Source organism: Juglans microcarpa x Juglans regia, chromosome 1S, assembly GCF_004785595.1.
Source record: "Juglans microcarpa x Juglans regia isolate MS1-56 chromosome 1S, Jm3101_v1.0, whole genome shotgun sequence".
Classification (NCBI taxonomy): domain Eukaryota; kingdom Viridiplantae; phylum Streptophyta; class Magnoliopsida; order Fagales; family Juglandaceae; genus Juglans; species Juglans microcarpa x Juglans regia.
The window spans coordinates 10768403-10782971 of NC_054595.1; the positions used below are offsets into that span (position 1 = coordinate 10768403).

A 14569-nucleotide genomic window follows, 5' to 3' on the forward strand; every position below is an offset into this window, starting at 1 on the left:
GATCAATAGTTGAAAATAAACTTAGGCATCAACTAGACTGCATGCCATGGGTTGGGACTGTTTGGGAAAGTTCCACTTTAATTTTTGAAAATACAAGGGCATATATGGTTTTAAAATACCAAAAATATGAAGTCCATGAATTTTGGTTAAATTTGGAGTTCGTTTGCAATTAGTACAAATTTAGGGCCTTAGAGACAATTTTTGAAAGTCTAGGAGTATTTTTGTAAATACTCAATTTTTGAAACCTTTGTTTGTGGACCTTATCCCTAGAAGTATTAATCCTAACTTAGTATGCACTTGATTTACGCAACTACATTGTTATTTTCAAATTACTCATGAAGTTTTTAAGTTGGCCTCTAACTTACACCTTGATAAATTATTTATGAATTATTGATAAATGTTTCATTCATATTTCAATTATTATTTTGAGCATAAAATATCATGTTATATGATACATTAAGTGCATACTTACATGACTTGTGATATTTTTCACCATTTTTGTATATTGCATCTATAAATGTCATTTTTGCATGAAAGTTTGCCACATATGCCCATGTCATGAAAATAATTTTTGACACGACCCCAAAGGATAGGATGGAGAATTATCCTAGTGGAACCCCTATGTCCACTCTGGAGTGTTTAAGAATGGAGTGGTAACCCTTGGGTTGATGAAGAACAGTTAACAAGTTTCGAATGGGTTTTTTTTAAAGAACGCTTGAGCAAAGTCAATATGTTATGATACCTAATGCTTGTGGATGTACACGTTATGATGTTATGATGTTATGTTATATTTTCCAATGCATTGAGAAAGAGTCTATAGACAACGTAGTTTCAACGTGAGTTGTACTATAGTCACCGGCAAGTACTACAATCACCGGCAGGTACTCACAGTGCATATGGGGAGTTGTACCTACGGATCAGCCCCTGTTCAAAAATGATGGCAAAAATGTTTATTGAAGGAAAACCTGTGTCTCTATTTTTCTAAAATGTTGAGGAATCTGGATGGGAGATATGCATACTAATTTTCTTTCTGCATTTTTTGCATTACATATTTATCATTTTTCATGCTTAATTTATCTTTGTGCATGTTGGTTGTTTGACTTACAGAGATTTCGAGTAAATCTCACCCCTTGTGGGACCACTATCATTCCACTGATAGAAGTTGTGCCAGGTCTTGAGGAGATCGAGCTAGATGGAGCATTGGATCTGACTAATTAAGGAGTCGGACCTTGAGAGAAAATTGGATTTAATCCTGAAGTTTATAACCCAAGTCCTTCATGTTTTAGATCACACGAAGAGAATTATTTGACTTTAACTCTTAGTTGTATTAAGTTTATGCTACATTGGTATTTTGAACTTGATTTTCACCAATGATATTGAGATGTGTTTAGTTATTCTGGCATAAGTTATACTTTCACCTTTATTTCCGCTGCGATTATTGCATACTGGTAGTTGCAGACTAGAATTGCATTACATATTAACTATCATGTATGGGGTATGTAACCTTATGTTACATGTCCCGATGCTCAAAGTCTCTATTCCATCACAAGCGGAGGTTGGGGGCGTCACAGCTAGCTTAAGTGGAGGGGTTAAATCAAAGTAGCTTGACCGAGTAAGACAAGGTATACCCCTTCACTAGCTTTTTGTTGCTATTATACATACTGTGTTGCTTTGGTGTTGGATAAATACACACTAATTATTTTTCTATTTGTTTATGTTTTGCAAGTTTGACAAAGCGAAGCTTATGTACCAATAACTAAAGAAAACCAAATTTCTATTTGAGCATTGTTAGCATGTATTGAAGGACCAACAAAAATGGGTTAAGCGATGCTCCAAGAATGGTCCAAAGCGAAGATCCACAATGTCACTGACCCCAACTCGTACCTCTGTTGCTCTAGATTCAGTAAATGATGCTGAAGGGGAGCATGTTCTTGACAATAATGTTGTTGACTTGGAGAGACCAATAAGAAGGAAAGCAGAGAAAACAAAATGAAAGACCCCAAATAGGCTAACTAAGGACATTGTCGAGATCTCCATGATCAAATATGGTTTTCTTGAGGAGTCACGTGCTCAATAAAAAGAGTATTTCTACTTGAGTAGAAAATGAATTATGGCAAGAAAGGAAGGGTCATAAAATACAACAGGAGGATGAGAGGCTAAGGTTGGGAATGGACAGACTTCAATTTGTTCGGTTTAAAATTGAGGAGGAGAAGGCGGAGAGTGAGCAGTTAGAAAGGGAGGAACATATCATATTAAAGGATGTCACTGCCTAACCTGAATTACAATGAACATATTTCCAACAACGTCAAATGGAAATTAAGGCAAATTATAATACAAATAAGCAATGACAGTTAGGAGTGACTATTTTGTGTAACTTATTTAATCATTGTGGCAATTTTCACCAATGGCAATCATTGGTTAATTTGTATCTCCTTAGCAGTTTTTTTTTTTTTTTTAAGATTTGAGGACATTGTCTATGATGTTGGACAATGTTTCTGATGTTGGATGCATGTTGGTTTTGTATGCATGTTATTGAGGAAATTTTTTGTATAGCAACTTTTTTTTACAACATATATTATAGATGCTCGGGATAAAATTAGCCCAAAACTTGCTATAATAAATTTTATTAGGGAACTGAAATCGTACATAGGAATGGAAACACCAAACTCACAACAAATATTACACTAGCGTAGGAAATTTTATAAAGCTAGTTATATAATTTCCATTGATGGTCAATTAGGTTCGATTGGAGTTGAGAATGAGTTGAAGTGTCTCTAATTTAATGATGACGTTAAATGAACTCCATAAATTCAGTTGTATGATTGCACGACAGCTCAGGAAGAATATCACCACGTTGTTCGTACTTGAAGTCGAGAACTCCATTATCATCTCGCTTGTCATCGATAATCAAGTTATGTAAAACTATTCATGCTTTCATGTTGTCTTTTAGATCATTGATTTTGATCATTCGAGTTAGTCCACAAATGATTGCAAAGCGTTGTTGAATGATCCCAAATTAATGCTCTACATCCTTTCTTGTTAATTCATGTATTGCTACAAAATATTTCTTCTCGTTTTCTTGTGAAGATGGGATTGTTTTAAAAAATGTTGATCACTTTAGATAAATACCATCGGCAAGGTAATACCATATAGTGTTGTCATTACTATTAATTGAGTAATTGACTGGAGAAGCACTCCTTTGGGCAAGTTTAGTGAAAATAAAAGATCACTCTAACACATCAATATCATTATGAGATCTGGGTAATCCAAAACATACATGTCATATCCAAAAATCATATGATGCCACCAATTCTAAGATAATAGTTTATTCACGGTTGTGACCGGAGTAATACATTTCCACACAGACTGGCAATTTTTTCACTTCTAGTACATACAATCAATCCTCCCTAGCATCCCTGAGAATCCACGCTATTCACTAACAAAGAGCAATCAAGCAATATCATTGGCATTTGGAGACCTCGAATATTCATTAAAAAAAAACACTTACAACCGCTTCCACAAATTGTTTCAAGCTCTCCATTGTGTGATTTCTCTAATCCATATGTATTCATCTATGAAATCGATAGTTACTCAATATGCAAGCACTCTAAGGGCAACGATTATATTTTGCATGGAAGATTGATCGAGTCTTCTAGCATTATCTCTTCTTTAGATGAAGTAAGACTCGTAATGTAACAGCCCGCCAAAATTTTAACAGATGAATTTTTTTAGACTTTAGGAACCTCGTGAAAATCCCGAAAAGCTTTCACGAATCAATCAATTGCGCAAATTTTAGTCTTACCACTCACTATGATGTCAGAAACGCGATTTCATTTATTGGAGGTACATTGGAGTGTGATAATGAGAAATGGTCTGTGACATTAGTCTCAGATAAATATTTAGGATTTTATGGCACAATAAAAAAATTTTTATTTTTCAAGCAACTGTTGTTCGAAAATGCATTTTGAATTGTTCGAGGCATTTAGGATTTGAATTTCGTGAACCAAAGTAAGCTCTTAGTTTCATATGAATATTTAGAATTTTATCGTGCAAAATTATTTTCACAATTTTCTGAGTGAATAGTGACCCATGTAAGCGCCATGTGGCACTTCATCCAGTGATCTCAAGATTAGAGTGGAATGCCTAAATTAGGTTAGAAAATGTTTATTTGGACAATTGACAAGATTTTAGTCACACTGGGTAAACAGTGTTGGACACTTGACACTAAGAGGAACCATGAGATGGAAATGTGAAGAAAATCAAATTTTGTAATCATGCCACCTAACACACACACTATTCCATCCAACCATCCAATTTGTGTGAAACCAAACAGGGTTTCAATCTTATAGAAATCTTAAATACTTTAGATTATTCAACTAAACTCTATATAATAATAAATATTATTAATTTTCAACTTTTATATTACTTTTTATAAATTTTTTCATTATAATTTGCAAATCTAGTGGTTATATTTATTTGATAAAACATTTATACCGTGCACTTTATTGAAGATTTTATAATTAATAATGTAACGGTGATACCATTCATTTTAATTAAATTAGTACTTTCTACTTATATTTCCAAAGCTAACCCCCGTTTGATAGGGGAGAGAGAGAATTGAAGAATTTGTAAATGTCGTAAAACGAGAGAAATCATGATTAGAAAAATGATAGGACTGTCAAGGACAGAGAAAATAAACTCAAAAAAGTAGATACCGAAGTTACCGTTCATCTACTTTCATGTTAAGTCCCAATTAATAAAGAAATTTTTCTTTCGTACTTTTTTTTTTTACAAGTAAAACTCATATTTTTTACAAAGACTTGTATAAGACTTAACTGTTTAAAATTTATACAAATCATTTGAATCAGCGTTTTTAATACACTAGCAAGTTGTATATATGTTACCTGCTTGAAAAATGGAGCACATTAACGGGTCCCCACACAATCGAAAAATTAGTTGTCATCAAGTGTTTTTCTCCATGGTAGAATGCAAGTATAATAATAATAATTAAGGAGACGATTTTCAGGAGTTGCTTTATCCGTGTTGATGTAAGAAAAAGGATTATATAAAATATTCATCACTTTAATTCAATTATGATGATGTTGCATTATCAATCAATTTCCCCCTTGAACAAGGGTAAAGTCAAAACTAATGCGCAATACTGGACCGTATAATTTATATTTTTTTATTTGACACCAGGTGTAAAGGTCTCGGCAAAGAATTTTCTACAAGTGCATCTCGGATAATTCAAAAGAAAAATCTCTCAATCCAATGGCTCCTAAAGATTGTTTCCATAGAGGATTCGAACCTTACACCTTGGAACAAGCATACCACCAAGACTAGGCTTTTATCACTTGAAAAAAAATACAACACAAATATTGAAAGGAGAGACGTGCGTTCTGGCTAAAGACAGCTAAAAATGATACGCGCGTAAATACATTTGGCTCAAAATTTGTACCTAATGTGTCAGTTAACCCTCAGAAACTCCCTCTTTTCCTCCCCTTAAGTTCGGTCACACTTTGTAATGGACCATAAAGACAAATACGCAGATTACCTTGGAGCAGTCGTGGGTGAAAATAGCACTTGTACAAGTCCCAGAATTCATCCCTGCCCAGCAAAATGAATATGAGTGATGCCTGAGGCATGGATTTCAAAAAAATTTCCAATCATAATATTGAAAAACAATGACGAAAATGAATAGATATCAGGAGGTCAGAACCATGACAATCTCACGCAGGTATAGAATGTCAGTGAGTTTAAAATACAAAAATAAAATCTATTGAACTGAAAATCACAAGGGCATTCTAAGACAAAATGTGGACAATAGAATATCCATGGAGGTCTATCGTATCAAAAAGACCTCATGGTAAGTCACAGTTTTAAACAATGTATCAAATTAATGAAAATGCCAATCTCCAAGGAGGTCTAAAGTATCATAAAACCCTCATGGAAGTTTAAGGAGATCAAGGAAGGTATCAAATAAGAACCAATGGAAGGGAAAAAAACAAAATATAAGAAAAGAACAAAAAAAAAAACTGCAACCAATAACAATAAGCATAACAGAAGGGAAAATGGATATGGATTACCCAAAATAAAAATCAAACCTGACTTGTGGAAGTGTAAAAAGGGAATAGCCCTTAACATCTGGATGTAAATCGAGCATAATCACTGCTAACCGTGAGAGGCTCAGCGCCTCAATGTCAATTAGCTTCTTTATTCTAGGATCAATGTAAAAAGCACCCATAAGCCAAATTATTCAAATAGAGTAGAAACAAACTCAAAGACAGGAGATAAAAGATGTCATTTGCACACCAACAATCCTAAAGTGGTGGACAAAAGCCAGCTTGAGGTTCCCAGAGGAAAGTCTTGACTCATTTGTCATAGTTCTTTTTAACTTATAATGAATAACTAATTTGTCATGATCAATAGCACAATATGATCACTAACCTGCTCGGTGTACCACAAGCAATATTAACACGATTCTTTAACAATGATACCTGCATCAAACCACGAGGGAAAAACAATAAATATACATATAAGGAGAGTAGATGATAGGTAGAAGGGTAAAATGAAGTACTGGTAAGACCATTTAAAATTACACAACTAGAAACGGAACAAGAGTAGCATATCAATAACCATTAAGAAACCAATGGCATCAGAGACCAGGCACAAACTTTTGAAAATACCAAGGGTGTCTTCGTGTAGCCTCTCAAAGGCTCTACCTCAAATGAAGAGTTTTGGGCACACAAAAAAAAAGTGCACCACTATATAGTACACTTGCAAAAGTTAGATAATAAAACTTAGCAAAAGTCACCTATAATTCATTTCAAACGTTCATTATCAAAGTAGATTACATTCTCCTGATCAAAATGAACGTCGATTACATTCTGTTAGACAAAAAAGTCAAATGAGAATTTACTTATAAAAAAGTCAAATGGGAGTTTTTTCCAGCTTTGACCAGCGTGTCTATAAATTCAGTTGCACTTTTTGACAATTATATGGGATCCTCATGCTATTATCTATCATACTGGTAAGAAAATGCAGTGACTGAGGCACAAAATGACCAAAAATCAATGTGAAAGCTCCTGATAACGTTTTTCTGAATATCTAGCAAAAAAATCAGTACGATATAAAACTCATTACAGCATTCTTCGTGTTACTAAGTTTAAGCAATAAAAAGGATTTATTGGATCATTCAAGTGTTTGTTCTTGCATAAACAAATGACATGGAGGTTTGGCAAACTAATAAGATTAGACATTAATGTCAAAATAATAGAAGAGGTCAGAAATAACAGGAGAAAAATTGGAAGCCAGAAATGCTATAAAATTATTGTCTTGTAATTCATGGAGAGAAGATACATAACTTAAGGCGCATGTAAAACAACACATTGAGGGCGATAAGATGAACAGTATATAGATATATAGGTAAGTAGATATAAATTAGGAATAATTTGGGATCAGACTGACGTGCAAATTAATATTCAGCAGAGCTGATGCTTCAGTCACTCATGTTGTTGGCATCATTTCCCCCATATTCCAGTATCAACCATAAATCTAGTCATCTAACTGGAGATAGTGGGATATCAACTTAATGTGTATGCAAAACAACAAATTGAGAGCAATAAGATGAACGATATAGAGGTAAATAGGTCAATACATAGAAATATAAATCACAGATAATTTGGGATCAGACTGACGTGCAAATTAATATTCAGCAGAGCTGATGCTTCAGTCACTCATTTTTTTGGCATCATTTCCCGTACTCCAGTATAGACTACAAATCCAGTCATCTCACCAGAGATAGTGGGATATCAATTTAAGGCATGCAGAAAACAACACATGGAGAGAAATAAGATGAACGATATAGAGGTAAATAGGTCAATACATAGAAATATAAATCACGGATAATTTGGGATCAGACTGACGTGCAAATTAATATTCAGCAGAGCTGATGCTTCAGTCACTCATTTTTTTGGCATCATTTCCCATACTACAGTATAAACTATAAATCCAGTCATCTCACTGGAGATAGTGGGTTATCAACTTAAGGCATATAGAAAACAACACATGGAGAGCAATAAGATGAAAAATACATAGGAAATAGGTAAATAGATAGAAATATAACATGGATAATTTGGGATCAGACTGACGTTCAAATTAACATTCAGCAGAGCTAATGCTCCAGTCACTCATTTTATTGGCATCATTTCCCATATTCCAGTATCAACAATAAATCTAGTCATCTCACCAGAGATAGTGTAATACCTAATAAATGTCACTCGGAAATTAAAAAAAAAATAGAAAATAGAAAACGACACTATGGCGTACAAATAAGTAATAACAGTGAGACTTGGGATCAGACTGACGTGCAAATAAATAAATTTCGGCATTTCTGGCACCTTTGCCAATCTGTTTGTATCTAATCATCATTTCCTCAAGTCTACAATAATCAAGAACACTAACAAATATACAATTACTTGGGAGATGCTACATAATAATCAAAGATATGAAACCTTTACAAATTTTGGTTACAGGAAACAAGTTCCACCAAAATATATGGACTCAGGAACAGCAAAGAAAAGGACAAAATGTCATGGACAGTTAAAGAAATCGTTAGAAATTTGATGTGCCAATTGCATCCACAACGCTTCATTTAAACTTTTGTAATTGAATTTTATTGAAAAAATCTACCCTTACCAAGAAAAAGATAGGTAGATCAATAAAATCTCTAAGCAATGACCATTGGATAAGGAAAGAGGAAGCGGGATACCTAATAACTTATGAAAATGAACATTATTGTGATTGACTGGTGTTGCATGTGGAGTGGAGAATCAATTTATCACCTATTATTGCATTGTGAGATTGCTAATGCTCTATGGACTGTATTGTGGGCTTGTTTGGCTTAGGTTGGTTTATGCTTTAGAACCCAACAAAGGCAGAATCATCAAAATGCAAAAAGAAGAATGTAAGTAACCAAGTTATGGCACTTAGACTCTACAACGAGTTGAATGTAACGAGAATCCCGTGCATCTTAAGTCTTAAATGACGAAAATTGCAAAATGATTGGCATCACAAAAAATAAATTTCGAGATAACTAAAACATGTCATCTAGACCCAATTGACATCCAGGTCACCCTAAATAGCTCTTCAAGCTAAATCACAGTCAGCATAAAGAACACAGTTCAAGGCTTGCATTAATTATTTCCATTTTGGTTAAAAAATATAATTTATTCAGCATAGATGCAACTCTTTAATAAGTTTCTCAAAGCTGAATGACTATAACCATCATCCTCACATATCATCCCTACACTTGATCAACAAACAAGATCCCCCTCAATTTATGGGTCCAAAGTTTTGGTCACATGAACATTAACCAAGAACTTTCTGAGATTCACGGACCTGAACTATGTCAAGTCAAGTGCTACTGATCTCTTTAATCCAGTCCTAATAGGCTTACCATTATACTTGTAGTACCTTGAACAGGAAAAATACGATTGAATAATTTCAGAGCATCATATTACTAAAAATCTAAACCACTTCCCTCTAATTGTCTCTACATCATTTATTTCACTCTAATTATTAGCAAAATTCGCATTGACAATAAAAGGTTAAATTGGCACCGAAAAGTAAAGAAGGGATAAAGAAACTACCTGTTCCTCAACCTTCATGTGCTTCGAGAACAGCTTTACGGCATGGCAATCTTTAGTCAAGGACCGAAAGCCCCTATAGGAACAAAATTATCAACTCATTTCTCAGTGATACTTGCAATACAAATTAGAAATAGGAAGTTTGACACATAACAGGAACACTAGCAACGTAGACTCTTCAAATGGTTCAAAAAAGAAAATGTTCAGTGGGAGTAAAACGAACAGCATTCAAACCTTAGGAGTTCTATCGATCTCAACGCAGATGAACTAACGATGAGAAGTGCCGGACAGCCAGGATCAACTTTCCCTTCCTGTTTTCCACAAAGCGCTTCTTTCCACGATAACCCGAACGCTGCCTTCATATGTTTCCCCAAGTTCTGAACATCTTGGGTCGCATCTTGAGATAGCTCCACAATGGACGTATCTGATCAATCAAACAGAGACTTATCACCCAAGAATATATATATATATATATTTATATATATCTATAATCTCTCCTTTGGAAACCAAACAGAGCGCTATAAAAAGTACCTTTGATGGATTCCAACTCGAGAGAAGAAAGTTGCACCCCATTCGCAGACTGAAACTGATCGAGGAAGAAACAAAGCTGCCGCTTTGCAGCTGAGGCGGGGTAGGCCTCTTCGTTGTTTTCATGGCTGCTTTGTATATTTTGTATAAGCTCAGCCTCGTTCTTGTCCCTCTTCTTCTTCTTGGACTTGAGCTTGGTCTTGGCTCTCTTCGGGCCAAGACGTTTTTGCTTGATTTTAGGGTTTTTAGAGTTTGAATGGTTCTCAGCCGTCAGGCTCCCCATTCCTGTAAGTTCTAATCGTCAGTTAGGTTTATGTTTCGTGCTGTTTTTATACTACAGCTCGGGTTCGGAGTCGACTTCGAATGGGTCGACACATTTAGGGTACATTTGATTACTAAACATCTCTCAACTCATCATTACAACTTTTTAAAATTTTAACATAAAATATAATAAACAATTAAACTTTTTCAAATTCTAAAATAATAATAATATTAAAAAATAATATTTTATCATCTCAACTCAACTCAATTCAACTCACTTCAACATCCAAACGCAACCTAGAAAAAGTCTTCAGATCAGCCCCTATTTTGACTGCATCCCAACACACACCTTACGTGTCATTTCCACATTTCCCTCTCTCACAGACTCAGTTCACAACAAATGCATTTGAAATGAGTTTGAAATGTGTTTCCTCTCCCCTGCGTCGCCCAGCTCTCTTCCCTTCTCATCGCCATCTTTCTTTTTTTTTTTTTTTTTGTTTCCTCATTTTCTCTCTCTGTTTCAACCCACTAGAAGAAGGGAGAACTTGATCTTCTGCAACTACCAGCGTCGCCTAGCTCTCCTCCCTCCCTATCGCCATCTTCTTTTATCTTTTATTTTATTTCTTTCCTCATTCGCTGTCTCTGTTTCAACCCACTTGAAGAAGGGAGAACTTGATCTTTTGCAACTAGCTCTAGTCAAGCTCTATTCTTCTTGATGTTTTTGGGTATTTATTAGAGCTTGAAGTTGGAGATTAGTTAATAATCATATTATCTTCTTTTTGTTGGTATTTTTCTGCAACTTTGTGTATCTTTTGGTTTCGACTTTGCAAATTGCAGGAGTTTTTGTGAGCGTTTGATCGACAATCAATGATTATTCATGATTTTTAGGTATGGCTCTAATTACAAGCATAAAAAGTCCTAATTAACTCTGTTTGGTTTCCGAGAAAATGCAGTATAAGAAAATAATTTGAGCTTCTGAAGCATAGATTATTTACTGCTTAGGACCAAAGAAAATGATAAATTCTTGATTAAACAAAATGCAGCTCTACGACTTAGTTTAGCTGAGTCGATAATTCAAGGTTTGAAAGTGAAATTGGAATAAAATTCGCATAAAAGAAACCAATAGAATTGAACAAAAAAAACTGAAAGGAAGAAAGCAGAAGCTTCTGCTGCGAATTTGGAGAGGGAGACGCTCACGAGATGGCCACGATTTCAATGAAGCTTCTTGGGTTTGATTTCGGAGATGGCCTCAAAGATGAGCTGCAAGTGGAAGAGAAGCTTCAGAACAAAATCCCTCTTCAGTACGCACCGTTTCGCACGTCTGGAAGGAGGACAGTTTTCGTCTTCATCAACAAGTCCGTGCGCACCGTTTCATTGATTAAAAAAAAAAAAAAAAAAAAAAAAAAAATTACAGGTAAGGTGTGCTACAGATCAACCATGAATAGGGGCTGATCCGTAGAAGAACTCTTTTGCTTTTGGGCAAGCAAGAACATATCTCTATCACCTTTTCTATGGTTTTGCCTTCATATTGCCCCTTATTTGTGACAAAAGAATGGCACAAGAAAAGGAATAATATTTTGGGTAATTATACATGTTTGACTATCAAGACAGGCAAAAAGAAGGTAACCTTAGTTCTATTTCTTTCTAAAAAATGTTGATGTAGCACCAAAATCCTATCTCAGCAAGCTCTGAGCAAGCTAGCAGTAAACCTTACAAACACAAAAGTAGCAAACGATTTCACGTCTCAAAGAACTAAATGCCTCAACACCATAATCTCCTAGCCTATCAACATTTGTAAACTGTTCATAGCCTTTATATTCCTTTCTATTTTCCTAGTACAGCAAATGGTGACCTCAATCATAAGCCAATAAGCCCCTATGTTTTAACTGTAAACACCAACGTGAATTTTTCTTAATCAACACCAAGAGCAAACAACCTTCTTATCTTACTTTAAACCCATCCTACTCTGAAAGAAATAAGAGGATAAAGCCTAAAAAAACTGCCTTGAATGGAGTTTTATCCGGTAGAAGAATAAACAAACCATGGTGAATGAAACTTGACAATGATCATGAATGAAAATACGGGCCAATAGGTAACCAATACATCAACATAAGATTCTGGGGGTTTTGGTTTGTACAAGACAATACATGTAACATACCAAACCAGATTGTATTTGTGATATGCTCAGGCAAACGAAGAATTGAGACTTTTCACTTTCAATATAGCACGACAAGCACAAATTTGGAGAGAATCATTCTCAGTAAAACTGGGATCATATAAAAGCACCCGATAACAGAAACTGACTTCCCACTAACAAAATTCTCATTTCCCATTAATCTAAGATGCCATTATTCTACATCAAAAAACTAAATCCAAAAAGTTAATAATAATAATAATTGTAATTACAATACCACAGTAGCACCCAAGTCCTTGAACTTAGCAACAATGGAATCGGCCTCCTCTTTGGTGAGTCCCTTCTTCAACACCACGGGCGCTTTCTCCACCAACTCCTTGGCCTTCTTCAGACCCAAATCCGTGAACGTCCTCACCTCCTTTATTATCTTAATCTTGGACGCCGCGTCAAACTTCTCGAGCTTGATATCGAACGCCATCTTCTCGGCAAATTTGGCCTCATCGGCAGACGCTATACCGGATCTGGCGGATGCGAATGATGGGCCGAGCCTGGATAGTGCGGGACCGTACTTGTTGAGGCCCATCTGGAAGCCCACACGCATAGCTCCCACACACGAAACCCAAAATGGGTTCTCCTGACGGTTTGCTGTTGCTACCGCCGCCGTTGTCAACCTCCAGCCCCACCGTCGAGCACCACCAAGCCCCTTGACCTCCCTCCTAGCCCTGTTAAGCATGACAACCCTCTCCCTCTCTTTCCCGAAATGGGTTTCACCCATACGGGTTCTGCAGTGCCACCGAGCCGTACGCCGCCACCCACAGCTCCAGCCACCACCTCGAGCCTCCCTCAGCCACCAACAGCTCCACCGCAACTCCCTTAGCCCTCCATGCTCAGTCATGCCTCTCATTTGGCCTACAGGGGGTACGGGTAGGGGAGAGGATGGCGACGCCGGGTAGGGGTGGAGGTGGGGGAGAGAATACCAACGCCGAGTGGGAGAGAGAATGTCGACGCGGGTGGGTGGTGAGGGTGGGGGGAGAGGATGGGCGAGGGGTGGGGATGGGGGGGGGGGCTCGAGCGTCATGGGGTAGAGGGAGCAAGAAGAACGTGAAACGAGAGGGAAATTGGTTTTGTTGCGGGGTTTTTTGGTCATTTTACTTGGAGACACGTAAAGTGTGTTTCGGCTGATCCAAAATAGGGGCTGATACGAAGATTTATTCAATTTTTAAAGAGGAAAATGACATAGGATGCGTTTGAATAGGGAATTGATTTATGGAAATAGTTAATAAAAAAATAATAAGAAAATATTAAATAATAGTAAATAGTAATAAAATGTAATGGTAAAATAATAAATAGTAGTAGAGTGTTCTGAGCCTTAGGTTGTGTTTGGATAGTGGATCTCCTCTATTATTTAATATTTTATTATTATTTTTCACATACTTTTTACTATTATTCACTATTATTCAATATTTTATTATTACTTTTTTATCATTTTTTTTATTATTATTCACAAATCATTTGAGATCACATCACTACCCAAACGTAGCCTAAAATTATTTTGTAACTACTTTACAACTCTACATAAAATGAAGGGTAATTTTATTATAGTGAAATTTATTTTTAATTGAGTAACATGATTGTATTGGTTAATTGGACATGAATTGTAAAATAGGTGTAAACAAATTATAAGCGTATTATTATTCTTTTAAAGAAGGGTGTTGCTATACCCACCACCGAGACTCTCTATCGAGAAGGCTAAATTCTTTTTTTTCCTATTGTTTAATTTTCAAACATTTTTTAAACTCTTTAAATATTTAAAAAAATCAAAAATTGATTAAAAAAATTTTCTTAACAATTCAGTTATTAATATAAACTTATTATATATATATATATATATATTACGGATAAATACATTTTTGACATGGTAAAAAATTTTGTAAATAAATTTGTACACATTTGATCATATGTACTCATATAAAAAGTTTAGAACATATATAGACTATAG

General features: G+C 35.5%; 2 protein-coding genes and 5 non-coding genes across 7 annotated transcripts; all 7 read right to left on the reverse strand.

Moving 5' to 3' along the window:
- Window positions 1-5243: 5243 nt before the first annotated feature.
- LOC121246879 (protein CMS1) lies at window positions 5244-10492 on the reverse strand. The gene is made up of 6 exons (XM_041145189.1): window positions 10179-10492; window positions 9882-10071; window positions 9651-9723; window positions 6448-6497; window positions 6105-6218; window positions 5244-5607 (listed from the first exon to the last, which is right to left on the reverse strand). Exons 1-6 carry the CDS (start codon window positions 10456-10458, stop codon window positions 5478-5480), a joined length of 837 nt encoding a protein of 278 aa, XP_041001123.1. The 5' UTR covers window positions 10459-10492; the 3' UTR covers window positions 5244-5477.
- LOC121247913 lies at window positions 7451-7532 on the reverse strand. Its single transcript, XR_005937315.1, has one exon. It is a non-coding gene; the product is annotated as a small nucleolar RNA Z122 (small nucleolar RNA).
- Window positions 7681-7762, reverse strand: LOC121247912. Its single transcript, XR_005937314.1, has one exon. It is a non-coding gene; the product is annotated as a small nucleolar RNA Z122 (small nucleolar RNA).
- LOC121247911 lies at window positions 7909-7990 on the reverse strand. Its single transcript, XR_005937313.1, has one exon. It is a non-coding gene; the product is annotated as a small nucleolar RNA Z122 (small nucleolar RNA).
- LOC121247915 lies at window positions 8134-8215 on the reverse strand. Its single transcript, XR_005937317.1, has one exon. It is a non-coding gene; the product is annotated as a small nucleolar RNA Z122 (small nucleolar RNA).
- On the reverse strand, window positions 8350-8439 carry LOC121247914. The gene has a single exon (XR_005937316.1). It is a non-coding gene; the product is annotated as a small nucleolar RNA Z122 (small nucleolar RNA).
- A 2125-nt stretch (window positions 10493-12617) lies between the features above and the next one.
- LOC121246878 (50S ribosomal protein L7/L12-like) lies at window positions 12618-13625 on the reverse strand. The gene is made up of 2 exons (XM_041145188.1): window positions 13132-13625; window positions 12618-13098 (listed from the first exon to the last, which is right to left on the reverse strand). The coding sequence occupies exons 1-2, from the start codon at window positions 13472-13474 to the stop codon at window positions 12839-12841; spliced, it is 603 nt and encodes a 200-aa protein (XP_041001122.1). The 5' UTR covers window positions 13475-13625; the 3' UTR covers window positions 12618-12838.
- Window positions 13626-14569: the final 944 nt, after the last annotated feature.

What these genes read in the sequence shown, in the direction of transcription:
- LOC121246879 (XM_041145189.1), bottom strand. Translation starts at nt 10,458, where the DNA reads ATGGGGAGCCTGACGGCTGAGAACCATTCAAACTCTAAAAACCCTAAA. An exon ending in AGATCGATAGAACTCCTAAG is followed by an intron (nt 9,724 to 9,881) that starts GTTTGAATGCTG and finishes TTGTTCCTATAG; the next exon opens with GGGCTTTCGGTCCTTGACTA. An exon ending in GCTTGTGGTACACCGAGCAG is followed by an intron (nt 6,219 to 6,447) that starts GTTAGTGATCAT and finishes CATTGATCCTAG; the next exon opens with AATAAAGAAGCTAATTGACA.
- LOC121246878 (XM_041145188.1), bottom strand. Translation starts at nt 13,474, where the DNA reads ATGAGAGGCATGACTGAGCATGGAGGGCTAAGGGAGTTGCGGTGGAGC. An exon ending in GGGCCTCAACAAGTACGGTC is followed by an intron (nt 13,099 to 13,131) that starts CCGCACTATCCA and finishes CATCATTCGCAT; the next exon opens with CCGCCAGATCCGGTATAGCG.